Source organism: Acanthisitta chloris, unplaced genomic scaffold (assembly GCF_000695815.1).
Source record: "Acanthisitta chloris isolate BGI_N310 unplaced genomic scaffold, ASM69581v1 scaffold9212, whole genome shotgun sequence".
In the NCBI taxonomy this organism is placed as follows: Eukaryota; Metazoa; Chordata; class Aves; order Passeriformes; family Acanthisittidae; genus Acanthisitta; species Acanthisitta chloris.
In genome coordinates this window covers 6,230-28,665 of record NW_008662665.1, presented here as the reverse complement: position 1 = coordinate 28,665, position 22,436 = coordinate 6,230, and the positions used below count along the sequence as shown (strand labels likewise).

The window sequence follows — 22,436 nt, the reverse complement described above, 5'->3', positions numbered from 1 at the left end:
AGAGCTATGAAATATTCAAGTACAAGCTACAGACTGACCTGAGGCTTACACATATAAAATATATGATGCAATAAAAAGAGTGGCAAAACATTAGTTAAGCTTTACTTAAGGCTGACAAATTAAAGCAAAAAAAAACCCAAAACCAAGCAAAAAAAATAATAAAAAAATAATTTATTTATCAGTTAGGCCACACTTAACCACTCAGATCTAACTCTGACCGATGACCTGAAGAGAAAAAGAAAATTATGAAAAGATAGGGAAAATGAAAAAGATACCAAAAGAGACTGTAAATCACTAGATTTTGCAAGGACAAAAAGGTCACAGGAGTGTAATTTTTGTTGCTTCTACAATTAGCTAGGCATAAATCCCAGTAACACAGTGACCAAATTTACTTCAATAGAGTAAAGTTCCATTAAAACTATACAACCTACTTCCTCACAGCCACCTGGTGAAATCTAAGCCTTAGCTTTCTAAACAGTTTAATCACTAATTAATTTATGAAATGAGAAAAGTTTTCAGACTTACTAAACGAAGGTCTAACTCAGAAAAAAGCATCCACACAAACAAACCAAAACAACCCCTCCAAGATTCTGCACCTCATGTGATACTTGCAGCTTACCAGAGGTTTAGAAGACGTATTATTGTTGGCACCAATTATAAAAAAAATTGTCAAAAATTGCATTCCCTGGGTGAATATGACAAATACAATGCAGCCAATGTAAGGATAAATGCATATTATGGTAATAGGACAAAAGCCTTATTAAGTGATGTTATTTTATCTTTAAACTCAAACTAAGCACGTTGTAAAAAAATAGAACAAGACTTGCAAGGCAAAAGAAAATAGCAGGAAATGAGTAGATGGTTCATTCTGCAAGGTTTATGAACTTCCAGGAATAAATTCATATTAAACTAGTGCTAATTGAAAAGCTAAATAGCTCTGATAAATGAAGATTGCTACCTCTGAGCAAGGGAGATTGCTATTTAAAATCTCCTCATTCTTTCCTCACTCTCAATACACATCAGATATAAGTGTGGCTTGGTAGACATGTTGCCATATGCTGTATACAGCAAGGAAAATCTATTGATCCTCTTATTACTACATCTTATCGTACTGATATTTACCTTTCTAAAAAAGCAAAGATACCAACTGGCCAGGAAAATGTAAAAGCAATACAGATAACAGCTAATTTCCTTATTGGAGTGGATTTCAAGTGCTGGCTATTGGAAGAAATATTCTGCACTTTAATTAGAATAAAATTTGTTATTGATTTTCATATTTGTCTTCTAGCACACAAGTTTGGAACATATCCTGTACACATGCTATATTAATATTCCAAATGTATGAACTGATCAATATTCATTGTCATGGAAAGATATTCCGCCATAATGGAAAGTTGCCGTACCCATATATTAAAATTTAGGCAAAATACATTAAACTACACAGACATTAGTTCATGGCTTCTGTATTGTTTTCTAGATCACTACCCACATGCAGGTGCAATAACATTTAAACTTAGAATAGAATAATTTTACTTCGTTCTATAAAGTAAAGGAATAAAAAGGATGGGATTTAATTTATTTTATTCTAGACCTGTAACAGCAGCAGGCAATTATCCTAGCTTTCCCCTTTCACCCCTCTTTTTTAGACTCCTCTTGTAGTCAGTGTGGAAAATATAGACTTAAATTCCACTTGAAGTCGACTACACTCCTGGTATTTAACATTTCAGCATAAACTATGCTCAAACACCTATTTATTTGCAACACATGCAGCCCATTGTACTCAGACAACTTTTCACTGACCATGTAATGTTGGCAATCTCATGAAAGAGGATATAACAAGTTGTACATGAAGTAGTACTGGCTTAGATTTTCATCTGTGAGACACTTTCTCCAAACTCACAAACTACAAAAATCTTACTATGAGAGGCTGCTAAGCTAAAAATATTTTTAAGTCCTCAGAATGCTTTTTGAAAAAGTTTGTCAGTCTCTGTCAATGGAAACTGGACAATGAACTGTTCTGCATAATGAAGTCTTCCATCTGCTTAAGAGGTCATCCTCTTAATTACCTGGTGAAGGGAGAGTTTTGGAGTTAAACTGGTACTAGGCCTCTAAACTTTTCTAAAGCCACCCGTCAGATTCAACAGAATTATTGCTGACTCTACAACAGTGTAAATACTGAAATATTCATAGAAATTCCTTAATCCACAGCCTGAAATTATAAACAGACTGGCTGTTTTCCCAGACGTCCATTAACTTTAGTACAGGAACACTGTTCAGGTTGGGTTTTTTAATCCTAAACAGTGATATACAGTCTGACACAAAAATCAGGTCCTCCACTGACTTTCAGTTAAAGAGGTAAAGCCTCAGTCATGAACCTAACTGCACAGTCAGGAGAAATAAAAACACTTTTTGACTATAGTAACGCCAAAAACTTAGTGTCTCCTCCCATAATGGAATCCAGCCACAAGGCTACTACTTAGATTTTATCCCATTTAACTGAGTCAGGGAACATGCTCACAGGTATAAGGCAAGTGGTACTATGTGTGGTTGCCTGTTTGGCCAACAGATGAAAATCATAATAAAAAGCTGCTGTGTTCCTGCAGAGGTTTGCCTGTGATGGTGTACACATCTTTCTTATACATCTGAACAATGCTTTGTCTGCCTGAGTGGCACTGAAGTATCTACATAGCTCTTGATCTAGGTCAGGCCAATTTCAAGGATCAACGCCATGACCTCTTGTGTTCTCCTGCAATACAGATGTAATTCAACATTAAAGCAAGTACAGTATATCTACTAGGCTTTCTCAGGTATTCACCCTACATGGCACCCTTTAGTCACAATTGCATAAGAAGAACAAAAACAAATTGGCTAATTGTTACTGTATAGCAATAACTGCATCTGTTCTTGTGTTCCAGCTATATTTAGAGGTCGTGATTGGGGAACTCATTCTTCCTTGTTGCTAGCAACAAAAGATACTGAAACAGCAACCTAAAAGCCACACTTTTAAGCATCTGCACCCTTTCTGAATATGCAATATACAGGAGCAGTGGCATCAATTTTGCTTCCTCTTTAATTTTGAAATCGGCAGCATTTTTATGACTAAAGGAGATAAAGTTCAGGAAACAGATGTGAAAGTTACGCAGGGAAAAATCCCCACCAAAAAACAACAAATAAAAGCAGCATAAAAAGTTTAGAGTACCCAAACTGAGAGCCTAGTATTAGTTTTGAAAATTTGACATTGTATTCTTTTCCTCAGCACCACAACTAAGCTAAATTCTAGGCAAAACCACCATATATTCACTCACCAACAAAAAGACCAAAGAATAGGAAAGTACAACACTACATACAATTGGACTGTCTCCTAAGGTCACACCTTCTCTTAAAGTTTTATTGTTGTTTTTGAGAAAAGATTAGTTTTAAAATCTCAAAATACAGTGCAAAAACAAAAGCTTCATAGGAGAACTTGATATTTTTTAATAGCTGGGGAAAAAAAACATCAGTGTAAACCCACAGTTTTTAACTGCCAGTAATTCTTAGTTCAGTTTAATTTTATTCTAAACCTTTTTATTTAAAGAAGCAACTCAGTACATTTGGGGAAAAAAAATACCAGAAGACATTTCCTATGTCAGCTTAATGTTATTAAAGAGCTTACTAACACAACAGGCTTGCAATTATGCTGCACTCATTTTGGCAAGTCCTTCATTAAATACAGGTATTTTGTGCTTTAAAATGAGGGACTCTTTGTCTAAAGCAAAAAGTCTAGACAGTGTAGTGTAATAACTTGCAAAGTAGATTGCGATCTCAGTGCTACAGAAGTAAAATTGTGTTTTGATACACTTTAAATATGCTGTGCATTTGAGTGGGTCTAGACTCATGATGCACTCTCTGCCTCTCGGGACACAGAGCTCTGAATCACTTGAAAACAGTATCTTACAATGTACCATTATAACTTCTAACAGTTCTGTCTATCAAAGTTCAAATAACTATATTTATTACCCATGTGAATCAGCATTACACTCTTAAATCATCTGGAAATCCAGTTTAACCTGAAACACTCAGCCTTAGTTTTCCAGACTACACAGTTGTGAGCTTAGAAATTATCTTCCACTATTAACTGATTAACAATTAAATCAAAAAGATTTCTCACATTATGATGTTGCTGAAGAAAGCAGAACTTTGTGCTCTAACTTGGAACTGTTCACACTGAAAATTTAATTCTTTTTTATAGCTAAGAGAATAAGTTTCATTTTTATTTACAGTTTCCAGAAATATTCTACTCAATTCACTGCCACGTCATCTAAACTTCTGATTGTTCTGATCTGACTTAAGCTATTCTCTTTTACTAGTAGCATGTCTTGAACCATAAGAAAAGTTTATTTCTTGCTTCTTTATATAAACATTTAAACACACTAATACCTTCAATGTGTTAGTATTACTGTTTTGGTCTTCTATAAATTACACTTGTGTAACACCTCATGAAAAACTGACAAACCTTCAGCGAAGTGAACAAAATATCCCTCTGCATTATTACCTGTTTCAATTTCCCAAACATAAACTGAATTGTCTTCACATCCAACAATTAGTAGATTTTCAACAGGGTCAAATTTTATCTTCTTCACAGGAAACAGATGTTTTCTGGCATGTAAGAGACATACTCTCTTCTGAAGGTGTAGAATTGCTACTGAGTGATCACTGCACACACAGCACACTATACTCTGGTCTTTTAACTGCAAAACAGAAAACTTCACTTTCATCCTTGTAACCACACTCATAACCACATCATTTTAACAAGCCTAGTAAAGTTGCCCAGTGATTTCTTTCCTAGATCATACACATTTTAGAAAATGATGTTTTATTTCAGTCAACATCTCCAATTTGTTTTTAACAGGCTAGCTGTACCACTGATCTCCTGACAGGAAAGCATACAATCTTCATCAATTTTTCAATATTTAAAAAAATAAAAATTAAATACTATTTGTTCACAATATTTAGCCAATCAAAGCAGTGATTATACAATCAAATATACAGTAGAAGTAATCCTAGAATAGAAAGTAGTAAAAAAGCTAGCTCAAACCAAACAGCTATTCATGCCATATAAAATTCTGTCTGGTCTTATGACACAAAAACCAAGGGCATTGCATTTCTAACCAAAAACTGGCTATGTTAGAAATTCATTTTACACTGTATGGATTTGATTCTGCAAAGCCTTCCCTCCCTGCTAGTAATTTTTTGTGACACACAAAAGAATTCACCTATGGAAAAAATCAGCTCTGTAAAGAGGACTGAAACACCACCCAAGCAGGCATTAAATCCTATCTAGTTTTCAGAAGAAGAGCTAAGAGAAATCTTACATGCAGTAAGAAATTTCGTTATCACAAACAATCTTTTGGACTACTTAATTTCACCATGTAAGTGAACTCTGAGTCAATCATTAATATCAAACATGTCTTCACAGGCTTCCTAAGCAGAAAAAAGTTGAAATTCCAGCCCCAGAGAATGCAAGGTTCATAAAAGCACATAGAGCATTCCATACAGTAAATCTTCACCTGAACGCTTAACTTCAAAATTCAATTAGAAAACAACTTATAATTATTTTAAATCTCATAAAATGCAAAACCATGCATGCAATGGATCAGAGAGATGTATAAAGCTTATACACACATACATATATATACACACATACACAGACAGAGACAGGTATATAGATTTACTTTTTCTTTTGAGACATGATTTATTACACTTTTACTTACTCTGTAGTTTTCTGGAGATCGCAAGAGCTTTGTCACTGGACCAGATTGCAGATTAAATTGGTATAAGATGCCTCCAGTAAATATATCCCAGCAGATCACAAGAGAATCCTGGCCCCCTGATAACAGCCAGCTTGGATCAAACCTTACTGATTTGTCATGTGGGTAAAGTAAACAAGTGATTCTGCTACTGTGACCACTCAGAACTTTATAAGGAAGATTCTCTGAAAGAAGATGGTACAAGAGTTATTTTTGTTCTTTCAGAATAGAGTTTTCATATTTCACAGCATATTTGCTGAAAGTCAGGATATTCAGAAGACAAAATACAACAATCCTTTACATGGGATCAAAGAATTTTGCACCTGCTCCTAAAAGGGAGGACAAAAGTCTACACTCTGAGTTTAATCTACTGAGCTGTACCCTTTATATTCCCTTTAGTGGAATGATCTTTTAGTGAGCAAATGACAAAGAAAACTACTGCCCATATCATGGCATGCCACATCTCTCACTTCCAGGTGACTATCCCCACAGCCATTCCCAGACTCAGAACAGTGGAAAGCACCTTGGTAGTACTAAACTGTGATCTGATAGATCAGTTACAGAGGAAGAAAGAGCATCATAATCTTCCATTTTCCTCATTTAATCCCTGACCTTCAGCCCTATTTTTCAGAGAATTTTTACAGGAATCACTGGAGGGGATACCAGAAATATGCAGTCTTCTGCGCTTGACTGAGATGAATCTGAACAAAATTGTTAAAACTTACCTTTAAGTGAAGGTATGTTTTCTAGAAGTCTTGCTCTTGCAGTTTTTAAACCTAATGTTACAAAAATTTTCCCATTTTCACATCCACACACGAGCTTATCAAGACCAGGTATGTACACAGAGGAACTGACAACTGCACTTTCAAGTCCATCTTCAGATGCACAAAGATGACCAATGATGCCTTCTGACATTGAATGATGTTTATCAAAATTATCCTGAAGAGTCCACATTGCTGTAATTGGGATCTCTAGAGGGTGGGGCAAGGGAGAGAATTATTTTTAACTTATGCTAAACAAAACAAAAATTCAAACAAAGCAAACTAAATATTTTCATTGCTTCCCCTAACTTATCCTTTCTGCAACTCAGGGATGGAAAGGCAGCACTTGCTATTCCTTCCAGCTACAGTCAATCATCACACAGTGAATGAATGAGCATCACTTTCTAGTGTGAAGAGATTTTAATAAGAATTCCAGTTTTCATGAAAACTGACCCAAAGACATAATGAAAAAAAATGGTAGCAAATTGCCAGACCTTTTGGTGAACCATCAGATGTAGACACAGGGACATCAGGAACATGCCACAAAGTGATCCTTCCTGAAGCTTCACCAGAAAAAAGAACCTTATAGAAAGGCTCTTTTCTTTCATTCATGAAGCCCATGACTAAAGGAAAACTCTGCCAAAAAGAACAGCAAATCACTTTTGTGATAGAAAAGAGCTGCTAAAAAATTGTAATCATTAATTGCAAATCCAAAGTACTTTTTTTCATCAAAAGCTGTAAAAAAAAAAAATCAGTTTTGAACCCTCACCTGCCACTATGTCCTGCTCAGACCAGGTCTACTCTGCCTGGTGCAAGACTCTTGGAGATCACCTCTGACTTGCCAGAGTCCTTGGCTAAACCTAAATCCCAAATGAAAAAGTGGAATGGGAGGTCCCCCCATCTTTACTGTCTCTAAATAAAGAGAATCTATCAATTGTATGACCAGCATCTAAAAAACTGGCAGCTTAAGCACCGAGATCAGGCTGAAAAAATGCAGTGAAACACTGATCATCTTTGCATAAAAACAAGTTCAGTAAAGTGTTGAGGAGTAAATACATTTGGAACAGGTGGCTCTCCTTCCAATCTACATCTCCTTCCTGCAGATTGAGATGGAGATTGCAATGCAGATTGAGCTCTGTGTAGGGAGCCTGAGACAAGAGGCTGTGAAGTACCAACCTTTGAGATGACAAAAGGGAATGGAGATGGGTGGTGCCAGCCAGGTGAACTGAGATGCAGCAGAAGCTGGGAATTGCTCACCTTTTGGATAACAAAGGAGATGAAGAGGGGTGTGCAAAGATGGGTGTGCCTCTAAGGAGAGGTAGATAGATGCAGAAACAGGACAGGACCACAAGACTCAAGAGCAACAGGAAGACTTGTGTGGGTAGACTGAGGGCATAAAAGCCCAGGGGCCTCGGAGCAGGGTCCCTCCTCAGAGGCACCAGCTCGGGCTGTTGCCATGTTATTGTGTTGTGAATAAACTGCTTTGTGGAACTTGATAATCAAGACTCTGCTGAGGGAAACTTTGGGCCAAGCTAGTAAGGAAACCTGGTCATATTGCAGGTGAGTGGGTGTACAGGGAGTCAAGCAGGGCACCCATCAGCTCACTGGAGCTGCCTGAGACTGGGAAGCTAAACAAAAGCTTCAGTTATCATAGCTTAAATGACTAAAAATAATGAAAGGTTTATGCTTTTACATATTTAGGTAATAGTCTAGCATTCAGTTGTGAGCTGCTGGAGCATGTCCAAAGAACAACAAAACTGGTGAAGGGTCTGAGCACAACACTGATGAAGAGCAGCTGAGGGAGGTAGGGATGTGTAGTCTGGAGAAAAGAAGGCTCAGGAGAGACCTTATCACTCTCTACAACTACCTCATATGTTGGATATATTTATTTACAACACTGAAGTTTGGGAATAAACTCCACAATAACGAATTGTGCTGTAATGTGCTTCAGTTTACAGTCAGAATGGAGATCAAAACAGATCATCAAATAGGGAGTTTTATTATCCCACAAGTCTGTCAAGAAATTATGCAAGTAATAATGCAAATATTAAAGCAGAAATATTAAAATAGAGCAAGTGACATTATCTTTTTAAAATCACACATTTGGGGGAAATGTAAGAACTTCCTACCACCACTGTAATCCTATTATTTGCTAAGCCATGTGTTTTGGCTATTTCTTTTCCCTCACCTTTCCCGACCTTTTGGCATCCTTCAGCAGTTATCCTATCTGATTTTAGATCAGAGCATTTGGGGGAAAAGCTGAATGGCTTATGCTATTTCCCTTCAAATGGAAATTAAATCTGCCAGGCTTTGCAAGAACATGTAACAACAATGCTTTCTGAGGATATATATTTGTCAACAAAAAGAACACTAGAAACCTCACACACAGGTATATTTTTAACAGTGTATCTAGTCAGGTACAAATAAAAATATGTTTCTATTGCATATCTTCAGAAACTGTTGAAAGACCTACTGGAGTTCTCATGCACATAGACACCAAACAATTTAATGCAACTTCAGGCTGAAATTAAATCCACATCTTCCAGCAATTCCAAGTTCATTAACAGTATTAGCAATAAGACTTAGCAATAAAACCAGAACCAAAGCTACACAGAATAATCTGTTATATTTGTTTTGGTTCATTTTTTGCCAAAGTAAGAACCCCTGCCACAAGTTTCCTCTCACCCACCCCACCAATTTCCTGATTATTCTCTCTAATTATAATCAATTTTCTACTTGGTAAATCAACTGGTTTTCCATATGTATTTCTTTGTGCTCACACAAAGCAGTACCAAAAAGTGAGTCAAGATGCATGTTTCCCAACATAGCTGAGTCCATTTGAGATACTTTGTCTACACAGTAACTTTTAAATTGTGACATGCTCTGCTAAACATGAATTCTCAAACAAAAGCAGAAAGATCACCTACTTTTTCAGCTTCCTCTTTTCTTAATATTAAAGGCTTCTTCAAGCAGAGACCATGGTTCTGCAGAGAGTCACGTGTGTCTAATTTTATGCACTGTGGGTGCTCAGGCTGCTCACAGTACAAGAGTCAGGCGATTATGCCTCAGAAGGCTCAAGACAAGAGTATTCTGGATAAAATGCTGCAGATTCAGATGCCTCTAATTTAGGATGTATACACATGGCAAGCAATCTCTTTATGTAATTACACTGAAACTTGCATACATTTCCTAATAAAACACTTGCTTAATAAGTAACTTCCTTATATTTTGCTTGTGAGTTGGCTTTTTTGTTGGTTTGTTGGGGTTCTTTTGGGTTTACAGTAGAGGGTTTTTTGTTGAGGTGTTGGTGGGGTGGGTTTTTTGTTTGTTTGTTTTTTCCTTAATTACTATTTTCTTTTTACAGATTTGAAAGCAAAAGTTTCTAAAGCTAAATTAGACCACATCTTTGCCTTAAAAACCTATTTTTTGCCGAAATTAGCAAAACAACCCCAACCACTTCGACAACTAGCCTATCTATAGTTGAAGACAAAGACATTTTTACCCAGTGAAAAAAAACCCTAAATATAGCCAGAATCAAAGACAAAATACAATATAAGCATCTTCAAGCTTGTAACAATTATAAAATGAAAGAATAAGTCCTAATCATTGTTTTCATAGACAGATTCAACAGTTTTACAGGAATCATTCAGGTTATTACAAACAGATAATAAATGAGCTTTCAAAGCTCTCTATAAACCTTCATGAATTTACCTTATTTTCCTTCATACCAGTAAAGCAGAGTAAATGAGGATAAACTGTTTCTTTCAGCAGCTTCCCATCAGCAGGGTATATGCTTTTAGAAAGCCCACTGCATAATTTAAATAAAAAAAATACAAGTTTTAGAAAGTCATCTCTTTTATAAAGCAGAACAGTAACGTCCAAGATTCACGAGTTCAATTAAAAGTTACCAAATAAGTAATTACAAGCGACTTTTTGAAATCACAGCACCAGCTGCCCAAGTTCTACATGGCTAATCTTATTCCTCTGTCCCCTGCTGTGTCAAACAAAGACTGAGGGCTGTCAAACTCAGGGTAAATCTTTGAGTGCCAAAGTGGTTTTGTTCTGGTTTTTGATCATTTGCAACATGCAGAGATTTTCCATAGTAACCCTCCCAAAGTTCATCTTGTACCTGAACTTTTTGTGTGAATTTCCCAACTGAGCCCACCTGTTTAGCAGCTGGTAGATGTAACTGTGGCCATCTTCTGTCCAGATGATCAGTCTGTAAGCTGCCAGCACTTCTCCACCAGCAAAGCACTGACCACTTTTACAGAACTCAGTACAAAGCAAGGAGAAATCACAATAATCATAGACCTAAGATCAGAAAAAACAATAAAATATAAACAAACAATATTAGCACATTCAGTTTAATTTAAGCTGGTTTGGGACAATGGGTCAGAAAGTAGAACTTTAGCTTGACTCTTTTGCATAAGTTCTTTTAAATCCAAAGCTGGTTTGATGCTAACAAACCACTACAAAGTCAGACTCAAATCATACATTTCAAAGTTAAAGAAATTGACAATTGAAAAAAAAAAAAGGACAAGTAGCATTAAAGCCTATGTTAGATTAGGGGTTTTGGATGGGATTTACTTAGGTTTTGCCTTGCACTCATTATTAATATTTGCTCCACTAGCAATTTCTTATAAAGAGGTAGGTAATGAATTTAGGACATAAGTATGACATTGAAGACTTCACTAGAAGCTATAAATGCTTCTGTCTGTATTCTTTAAAAGATGATCTACCGGTATAATCACAGCACAAACCTTAACAAAGCAGTTTTTTGTCTTTTCTTCTTTGGGAAGCAAGAGAGATTTATTTTTTTTCCAAATTAATTCAAAGCAAACAACATATAAAATTCCCTTTGCTTGCAAGAATTCTCTTTTCCATTTCTACAGCTGGTAAAAAATTATGGCTTGTTTGCTTCCTCTCACTTTGCCATTTTAAGTCAAAACAGGTTATGGCAAGGACAACCTAGGATATTGTCTGCTTGCTCACGTTCCTAGTGGCCTCATGGAGAGAGTATTCATAGTCACATTTTTATAATTTTTTCCAGCAGTGTGAGGAAATAGATCTCAGAATCAGAATTTTTCAATTACTAATAGTTCATTTCTAGTCATTAGCGAATTTGCTTTATATTTTATTACTAGAGAAGTGAGTTAATAAGCCACTCTAAACACATGTGAAAACCCTATCCATTCTATACATGAAATTAATCTATAAATGCTTTTGTACAGAAATTAAGTAGCCCAAGAGACATCTCTAGGGTACCCTACAATCACATTATTCCAAGCTAATTCAAATATATGTGAAATTTCTGCCCCAACCCTGTCCCAGCAGTGATATTTGGATCAGGTACATATGTTGCACTAATCACTCAGGATTATTTTAAGAGAAATTTCATAATATCAGGAAAAAGAACTACATAATTTTTACAATAAACTTCAGTTATGTAGTCACTGCAATATTTATTGGCTTATTTTAAGTTTTAGTTATTTTCTTACTGCTACAAGAAAAAGCAATATAGTGTGGGGTCTTTAGTTTTGCTGGCTTCTATCAAGAAACAAAAGGTCCATGGTTACTGAGGACTTGCCAAATGTGATTACTTCTGTCATACCTGAACAGGTTTTTTTCATCTTTGTTTGAAATGCACCACGGAGAGGACTATAGTGCACCCAGTGCTCTATAACTGACTAATACTTAAAGTAACTCCCTTACTATCCAGCCAATTTAAACTTTTAAAGCAGAAATATATTAATAAAGAATAAAAGCTTCATCTCATTCAGGCAGTTATGCAGAGAAGGATTACAGTGCACTGTTATATCTGACACTTTTTCTTTAAGCTAAGGAGGAAAACAAGTGTCTGCATGTAAAAACCATATTAGTTTTTTCAAAATTATTAACAAAACTAAAAAGAAAGTATACTGCTCAATAAAGTACCTGCCAGCACGTGGAGGACACAATTAGAAGGAGCCTTTCTGTGTAGGTACAAAATCGTACTGCTTGACAATTTATACACTCCAGAGATTTTGATTCCTTCTCGCACACACTTTGTCTCTCCTTTACAACACAGAGGAAAAGAGCCATAAGCTTTGTTCCAGATATCTGAGCTTTTACTTTTAGGATAGAAACAACCCACTCAAAATAACTTGCAGCTAACAGACTTTAAAAATTCGAAGCAACATATAATTCTTTAAAATGAGATAAAAATACCACAGGGTTCAAAGAAACCATGTCAAGAGAAAAAGTCAGCATGGCCCAGACCTTGATGTTGCTTAGAGAAGTCATAATGACCTCAAAGAAAGATTAAAGGCGGATCATAAATAGCATCTAACATAATGAATATCTGCTAAGTATTCTTCAGTCAAAACATAGCTACAACAACTTATAAACTGTCTGATTCAGAATGGTTGATGAATATTACACTTTCCCATTGATCCTTGTTGCAACCAGGACAGTCTGAGACGTATGGTGTTGCCATATGTCTTGTTTGAACTTCACACCTTTAAAAGGTAACTCATTTTCTTAGCTTTTCATTGCTGAATGTACAGGTTGTTTAAAAACAATATATGTATTTTCACACTTTTTGTCAAGGCCACCACGCTCAAAATTATTCTCTTGGAATTAATTTTATTAATTATGAATTAAAACATTTAAAACCAATGTTTTCTGTTTTGAAAGATAAAAATAATATCACAACCTCCCAAAGAAGAGTATGTATGCTAGTCTTGGAATCATGGCTATAAAATGGCAAACCATTTTCTTACTGTACCCTACAGCTTCAATTAATTCCAAATAAATCAAACAATATATATTAAAATAACGCCATTTAGAATATGAACTAGGGGCCTGATTCTACCCATGCTAAAGTAGTGCTGAGGCATGCTCTGCAGTTTTTGTTGAGCCAGGCAGTAACATGCTAAGGATGTTCAGAGAAGTTGATATTTTGCCATTTCTGTTCCATGGTGCTTAGCTGCAATACTGAATTCCCTTTGTGAATTTAGCTCTCAGAGTTTAATTCAAACACAAAACATTGTATTCCAGTTCTAACACTTGCTCATGTCAAGTGACAGCTGCTGAGAATATGAACACAGAAAAGAATAAGTGAGTTTGAAGATGGAGAAATAGGACACTTGACACAGCAAGAGTCTTTTCCACGTGAAGACAGCATTGTGGAAGGCAGACAGAGGAAAACAAAGTCTAAATGACCATTTTGAAGAAAGCAACAAGGGTGAAGAGGGAGTACAAAGGCCAATATTGAAGAGCTTTGAGTCTAAAGAACAGAGTGAAGGGGTTCAAAGGCATTATCAGGACAGCAGGAAAGCATTGCAACTTCGGCATCATGGAATATGAAAAGACAAGAAGCCTAGGCAAAAGACAGTGCAGTTATCAAGACAAGAGCTGCCCAATGGCCCAAGTGATTTTAAATAGTTCTATGAGGATTTGTTTTGAGAATTTTGTAACAAAAGCAATCAAATCTGTTTAATATATGTTCAGAATTTAAATTTATTCATATTCTTTTTCAGTGTAGCCTTTACTCGAGAATATTACTGCATTCATGTTATCCCTGTTTCACATCTCAAACTGACCTGTATGCTATTGAGAGATGAAGATAGGTCCCACACTCTCAGAACTCCAGTTACAGACACTGCAATCAAAGAGTCTTCTGTGAAAAGTTAACAGTGAGAGAGTCAACTTGAATCCAAGCTCACACAGTACCTAATGACTAAAGAGAAACTTGGCATAGATACTGCTGTACTATACACTGCTAAAACATGGGATCTGCATGACATTTCTCAGATGAAAATATCAGTTTTACACAAAAACTAACTATTTGGTATACAGAAATACAAAACAAGTAAGCAAACAGTGAATAATGTATTAACAGAAGTCAGAGAACTGTGGTTTAGTGCCTTTAATTTCCCAGATGCTATAAAACTAACTTGTACTGAAATCCAAGAAATGAGTTGCTTACAGCCAAGGTAGAGGCTGTTTGGTGGTTTTTTTTCCTCTAGTAAACATATTACATCAAACATGACCAACATGAAGAGTGCTAAAAACACTATGTGCTATTAATGAAATGCTAACTTCTTGTACATAACAACTCTGTAAAACATGATTGAGTATTAAATCAGGTAGGATCATACTATCTATACAGAAATATTTTATCACAATTTAACTGACCTACATAGATACATCTTAAATGCATACCTTGAATTCTTGCAGAGTGTACAATACACATACAATTTATCCAATCAGAAGACTGAGTCGATGATAGAGTGTGAAGAACATCCAAAGTCTTAGCATCAATAATAAGAACATCTTGATATTCCCCACAACAAAGCAGCCAGCCTTCACCTGTCATTCGGAATGAGCAATGGTAATACTGCACAAGTGGAAAGCAAAGAGTCAGCATATAGAACTACAGAAATGACATGCATATTTTTCACATTTAGCACATGATACTTGCAATTATAATCAACACTTGTAGCATTACTTAAAAACCTAAGGTATATATGAAACCATACACAACTTTGCTAGTGACACAAGCATGGGATAGAGCTTAGTAAGAGGTGCTTTGTACTGAAGGCAGTATCTACCCTGCCTAAATATTAGGATATTCCTAAGTTTTGGAAGGAGTAAGGTGTTAATTTTCATTAGAAATTGCTAAGGGGTTTGGGACTTGTTTCTCTGAGAGGCCTCACCTCTCACAAAACATTTGATAAAGCTCCAGTTATCAAGAGGTATATAAAGGAGAACAAACAGGTGAAAAGGCATAATATTCATAATTAATTTTTTCAGAATGAATTTTTGACAATTTTCCATGAAGGATTTCTACTTGAGATGTTCTTCATTTTGATGTTAGATGCCCTAGGGTTCATAAGGTTCATTCTTTTTCAACAACCATGTAAAGAAAAAAAACCAGACACATAGCAAAGGGTTAAGGAACAGAGATGACAGTGGTGCAGAATGACTACAAAATTTCCTTTTTATGTTACATATTTTATATGTGCAAGGACATTTGCATTGCATATCTATCTGTAATTGTATACATAATTGCTATGCATGCATAAACAGCCATCTCAAATGGAACTTACAATTAAATACTAAAATAAATGAAACAATCATGTAGCCAGACCAAACAAAACAAAAAACAAAAAAACAAACAAACAAACAAAAAAAGATAATCAGACCTACAAAACTTCATTTACTCTAAGTTATCTGTACAGTTTTGCTTATATAATGATTCTTGGTTAATCAGTTAACTAAAGTCTGAAAGCCAAAGGATAAATAACTGGAAATAGGATAAATATTACCACAGACATTGTGAATAAACAGAGGCAGAAATGCTTAGAATTTTCAATTACTATTACCTTTAAATTAAGATTGAACTAGAGAATTTGTATAGTGAGCTATTCCTCTGAGAAAATCCCGTACTGGTTAAGATCCACAAATGGTTAAGTGTTGACCCTGGTGTTAAATTTCATTTCAAATGGCAAATATTCATTTTGCACTACTTGACATCTGCCATTCATAGCTGAATCATCTACACTGAACAAAAGAAACCTACTAGATCAGATAGGTTAGCAGTTTAATTAAAACCTACTAAAGTATTAGCTAAAATAAAGTTACAATTTTAAATTATGATGCTATAGAAAACAGGGTGAACTAAACCTCACAGATAATAACATTCTGTAGAAAATAATTCTCTTAGGTACTACTATGGCACAAGCAACCATTCCCCATGGAACAACAACAAAAACCTACAGCAACACACACACAAAAAAAATCAATTTATTATAAATATCTCAAGGTTGCATTTTAAGAATAGTTTAACCTCCTAGAAACATCTATTCTTTTTCCCAGGAAAGTTTTCCTGTTAGATGTTCCAATTTTCCTTTAGCTATCTTGACCAGGTTATAAAACAAAATTCATTATCTAGTCACAATTAAGTTTAGCTCCCTTCAAATAGAGACAAAGCAACAATGTTCTGTAAATATTTGCTATTCCTACTTGAAGGGTAAGAAAAAAATATTCTGACTGATCTCCACAATAAATGTACAGATTGCCAGCTAATCAGCTAGGCCAGATTTTCCTAGTGCCCTGCAGAACTTGTCCATAAATTCAACTATCAAAATCTAATTAAGCAATAGCACAAAACAGATCATACTGCACCTCTTAAATGATAACTGAAGTATTGTTTTGTGTGTGCATATACATTCATTTAAACATATGCATATTTATGCTGTAAATATTCACAAATAAAGAATTACTTAATTTATGGTTTTATATACACACATATAAGTAAAAAAAATCATTAAAAAGTTAATCTGCTGTAATTTTTAATCGTAATTTCCCAAGCTTTTTCTCTTCCTTTTATAATGAACAACTGTGTTTGAACTCTTCATCTCAACCAAAACTGTCAGGAAAAATACTGTTTCTTCTGGAAGCTGCAAAAATTTTGGAATAAAAATTTGGCTGTAGTTTGGAGTCACGTGAGGTCTCAGACTTCAGTCATTTGGAGGCTTAGTTCCACCCTAGACTTCCTCACTGAAGAAAACCAGCATTTTAATTAACATAGGAGCCCTGAGCTCCTCTTCTACTAACATACCCAGAAATAAGCCATGTCTCTGAATCAAATCACACATATTGGGCCTCTCAATCATATACACACACGTGTTTCAAAACAATCCCACTCTCTAGATACTCATTGTACAGGGATACAGTTCAAAGCAGACACCTGAAATTATCTGAAGGAATATTTAAAGCAATTTGGCCACAGAAAATAAGGGATATATCCCAAGTTCTGCAATGAATTAAAATGTATTTTTGAAAGTAGGGGGCAGAGCATTCTTTCTGAGGTCAGGACTTAGGCATCAAAACCTTTCAATAGTTTAAAAATAAGTCTTTCAGCAGCCTGTCTCACAATGTTTGGCTAGATTACTTGTACATCTAAAATACAACATGAAAAAGCCAACAACAAACATGAAGTTTTCATGAAATTTTAACACAGGACAAGAGTAAAGATTAAGACCATTTCACTTTGCTATTTGATGCCCAGACTTTACAATAAGTTAGTTGGTACTGCATTCCAAACCGTTGCAGCTTAAAAATAATGCTTGATTTGATTCAGGAATTCAGAATTGTTTTCTTAGCATAAAGTTAACATAGGAAAAATAAGATATAAAATTACTTATATTGTGACAGGGGTTTTTCCACTTATATTATGTGCTGTACATTTAAAACTGTATGTGTCTGAAAAACTAATGTGTTAATAAAGCAAAATTCCTCCTGTAATGAACAGAGATATTCCATAAAAAGTTGCTATACTTACATGGATTGCTGTATGCCTATAAGGAAGCTTTGTGTTCTCAATGCACTGTCCACTAGTGACATTCCAAACACACATCTCCCTGCCAAAGATAACTTCATATTATTCTCTGTCATTTCCACTCAATTGGCTGGAATAATTTTGTGCCACCAAGTTTTTCTTTAGTGCTGTACTTAAGTGCAGTCTGGTCATTTATGAGGCTTTTTGTTACAGATTACTGGGTAAGAAAATGTTGTAGTCATTAGCAGGGGATGACATACAGTATCTGTTTCTTTTTGCTTTGGTAATTACACCCTGCTGCCTTGCAACAAACCTGACTTTAAGGCTAACTCTGGTCTACAACAAATTGTAGGTATACTGCCATTACGGCTCGTCAACGCATCACTGTAACTATCTGTCATTGGAACTACATCCTCCTGAAAATGATTCATTTCACTGAACTTAAACCACATGTTTTGAAAAGCATCATGCATCTTCCGTCGCATCAGACTTCGGTTCTTCACTTCTGTTAAGAAGAAACAGTGCCATCACGAGGCTGCTCCTGAAATCTGCTATTGATACACCACTTGCTGCTTGACAACCTGAGTACCTGTGCGACACTCTAGCTACACTTAGTTACATTTAAGGTTGATGTTTGAGAAAGACATTTTAGCCCTTCTTCCTTATCTACACATTATTCGACATGTAATGGGACTAGAGTACAAGAGACACAATCAAATTAAATGCTGTGAGGTTGTATGAGGTATGTTACCATAGTTCTGCAGCTGCATGTAAACTTCAATGCTTTTAGATTTTATTTAAGCAACAAACATTATTTCTGACATTACATTATAAGACATTTTCTGTATGAAGTCTTAAATAACACATTGGAAAATTATTTTGTGTGTCAGAAATACTACTCAGTGATTTACACTGAAATCTGCATACTTTCACATTTTATGGTAATCTAAAAATATTGCTTAATTTATATTTTACATGTGAGCACTAGGAGAGAAATCTATACATGTGTAGCACAGCATCAGAGCTAGCAGGTCCAAAGTCTTAACTTGAACAAAATGATTACATTGTTTGTTAAATATTTCAAGGCAATGATTTCCCCTTGTTTACATGAGAATGACAATTCACTGCTTTAGATACATTACTGTCATACATACACACAAACATGCACAAATGAGATCAGAATCTAACTTCAGCTTCTGGATGTTGTACTTAATTTACTGTGTACTAACAAAGAATGAGTAATATCACACATTGATAAACCTGTCCTTCAGCATATGCTAATATGCATGCACAGGACATCAGTGAAAACTTCTGAATCATTACAATTTTATAAACTTCCAGGTTAAAAGTACAAAAATACTGTTCAATGCTCATTCTTCTAAGATAAGGCAGTTATATAAACTCTTATAAGATCTTGAAATGAGACAGCAAAGAGTATCATCCTCCATACAATTTCTTCCAACCTCACTACAAGGAGATGGAAGCTTGAAAATGGCAGAAGTGAAATATTCACAAGTCAGAAAATGCAATTCAACAAACCCTCCATCTCCTCAAGATGAGGCTTCCTATTTGTAATTATCTCAACTTCATGTTGCAGCCTTCCAGGGATCAGTGATGGATGCTTTGCCCTTATGTAATACAGATGAGAAGTCAACAATAATTTAGTAAAAGTGAACATTTAAAAGGGCTAAAAGACAATACAATCCTACCTACACACATTCCAAACAAGTCCAGTGTTCCCTTCAGAGGCAGAATCCTTAGGATGTGAACATCTCTGTATGGCATATCTATAGCCATCTATATCTATGTTTCTTAACACTTTCCCCCCTAGTTTTTTGGAAAAACAGTGTCTTCGCTCCCAGTATCATCTGGAAACAGTACTGTAATAACAGAACTTCAGAATTAAGATGAAAACCAGCTGCATCTCAGAACCCTTGAGTAGAACTGTAGAAAGTTAATGCAATTCTACAGTTCTGTAGAATTCTCACCCTCTTTTCTGCACATAACAACCAGAACTGTTTACCACTACCTGTCCAGTGAGGCAGTCTAATCTTTCAAAATTGAGTCTGAAACAGTTTTTTCAAGTTATCCCTTTCTTGTATGCTCATGATTGAATGAGAGAATCAGACAAAAATCCTAGAAGCTGGAGAGGATAAATAAGCTCCTCAGTGAGAAAGCAGTAGCCTTAAGGTGCTAGAAGGTGTCCTTGAAGAAGGACGATTGACAAGAACTCTTTATGGAAAAAGGCTTTAACAGAACTGCTTTGTTAATGGAAAAAGGTGAATGGAAAAAATGAGAGGAGAATATCCTTAAGCAGCAAGACAAAATTGTTTAGGAAAGCTCTTAAGCTGGCCCTCACTACTTTCAACAGCTGAAATCCTGAACAGATGGGCTTCATACCTCAGCTGAAAAGATTATCAAATATTCAGAGAGAAAAACAACCTTGAATGCTAACCTAGCAGAACTGCAGAAATTTTTTTGACTCAAGTGATGAGCCATATCACAAAACACACATAGGAGGAAAGCTGAAAGATGAGGAGCCTCTTAAAACGATAAACTCCTAAAAGAGCATGTCAGATTTAAAGGAAAACAAGGAACATACATGCCTTTTATTCTAGGGTGCTCCATATGTACTGACTGAGGAACCATAAACCAGATCAGAATAGATTAGCCTCTTCTGCTGGTTCAGTTCTCAAGACTGAGTTCAAGATGAAACAGAGAAAAGCACCATGATATTAAAATGCTTCTGAACTTGCTGATGCCCTCCAATAGACCATTATTCTCCCTTTCAATGGGGCCTACCTGACCCCTTTGAACAATTCCTTTTTTCTGTTTACTAACTGGTATCAAATCCTTCTGTTGTCCATGAGATGAGCTCTTAGTTGGACTATTTTATATAAGCAATACAGTCACTATCCTATGTAGCTGCTATCCTTTTCTATCATGGAAGTGGATTAAAAAACTTCTGCAAATGCATAACCTGACCTACATCTGACATACATTTCATGATGTAAGGAATGAATAATCAAATATTCAGTTACCTACCCATTTTCAGTAGCACTTACTACATATGGTTGTTTCTCAAACTCTCTTGCTTTTGCCAAACAAGTTACAGAAGCAGTATGGCCAAAGAGAATTTCTTTAGATGAAATCTAGGAGAATAATACAATGGTTTAACTCACACATAGCAATTTTTCTATAAACTAAAGATGTCCAAACCCAAGGGAATACTAGTAGATATTAATAATTGTCAACATGCTTTATTTTCTTATGTTCTTCAGACATGTTTCTGGAATGCACAATGATGTGGATGAATTATGCAGTTAACAAAGTACAGTTTTTGTATTCACTGCAGTCTAAAAACTGTACCTTCTGAAGAACACATGGAGAATTAAATGTTATAAAACAGGCAATGTGGGGAATATCTCTGGCCTTCATCCTACCGTAAAATAGGAACTATTTTGACTCTGCTCCATTCTCAGGAAAATAAATACGAAATAATCAAAGCAATAATTTGCATTTTGATTATACCAAAAATATAAATTTTATCATTTCATTTGCCTCTTCCATCTTTCTGCAGATTTTTCCATTATTGACCAGGTAAACAGCTCTGGCTTTATAAATAGATACTTTTCCCTTAAATGACAGGCCATGCTCAGCAATTGACTTACAAAAGAAAAAAAAAAGACTTCACAAAATAGGAGTCCTGATAATTGTATATATTTACTTGCTGCAGTTACTATGAACACACATTCTCAAATTATAATCCACATATCACGTTAATCTATGAATAATTTTCCAAAGTCCACAAATAACAGGTTGCTCATATATGCATTTCATTTTTGGCTTTGTGAGTTTCCTATAACAAATATCACACTACCTTTAGAAGCTCATCTAAATAAGTGCAAGTCTGGATAATCCCATTGTCAATAATAAAAGATAAAACTCCAGTTTGTCTATCTGGCAAACTGATGCACAGTGGACACAAACCTTTAATTCTGTTGAAAGATCCCAGAGACATATTTGTCCTTCTTGACTTCCTGTAACTATAGTCTGCTGGTCATCTGTAATCATAATGGCAGTGATACTGTGAGAGGGAGCTGTTTTCCCCCACACTGCCACGGCCGCTACCAAGGTCTTCATAGTCAGCACCTGAAAACAGAAACAAGACATTGTGACCCTAAATACCATGAAATGTAAGAAAAAACAACCTAATAAAAGGACAATTTAATGAACATCTGAACAGGGAAGCCATAAAATATTGCTGTAAGAAGCTGATGAGGCATTGAAACGTTTCATTGCTGTTGCAAACATCACACTTAGACTTTTGGAAACCAGTACAATCACAGTACTAAAACATCAGCAACAGGAACTGTGTGCTGCCCCACACATCCTGGTTTAGCTCTGAGGGGTTCATACCACTCTGTTGTCTTCTTCCTAATTCTGGTTGGTAGAGTATACCATGTCTCTGCTACTCCCTCCAACAGCAGTGCTCCTCATTCTTAGCATTTTCACAGGGCTTATAAAACAGAGACTGCCAAGTTAACAGTTCAATAAGCTAAA

The 22,436-nt window shown here is 35.6% G+C and overlaps 1 protein-coding gene across 1 annotated transcript in view; it reads right to left on the bottom strand.

Moving 5' to 3' along the window:
- Positions 1 to 22,016, bottom strand: part of WDR72 (WD repeat domain 72) — a 92,810-nt gene extending 70,794 nt beyond the window's left edge. Inside the window, exons 1-12 of the mRNA XM_009070686.1 lie at positions 21,864 to 22,016; positions 20,919 to 21,025; positions 17,877 to 17,955; positions 14,753 to 14,927; positions 14,131 to 14,207; positions 12,482 to 12,601; positions 10,713 to 10,858; positions 10,259 to 10,355; positions 7,042 to 7,183; positions 6,512 to 6,757; positions 5,751 to 5,971; positions 4,532 to 4,727 (exon numbers count right to left, since the gene is read on the bottom strand). Of these exons, the coding sequence (XP_009068934.1) occupies positions 4,532 to 4,727; positions 5,751 to 5,971; positions 6,512 to 6,757; positions 7,042 to 7,183; positions 10,259 to 10,355; positions 10,713 to 10,858; positions 12,482 to 12,601; positions 14,131 to 14,207; positions 14,753 to 14,927; positions 17,877 to 17,955; positions 20,919 to 21,025; positions 21,864 to 22,016 (1,759 nt within the window). The remainder of the gene's footprint in view (positions 1 to 4,531; positions 4,728 to 5,750; positions 5,972 to 6,511; positions 6,758 to 7,041; positions 7,184 to 10,258; positions 10,356 to 10,712; positions 10,859 to 12,481; positions 12,602 to 14,130; positions 14,208 to 14,752; positions 14,928 to 17,876; positions 17,956 to 20,918; positions 21,026 to 21,863) is intronic.
- Positions 22,017 to 22,436: the final 420 nt, after the last annotated feature.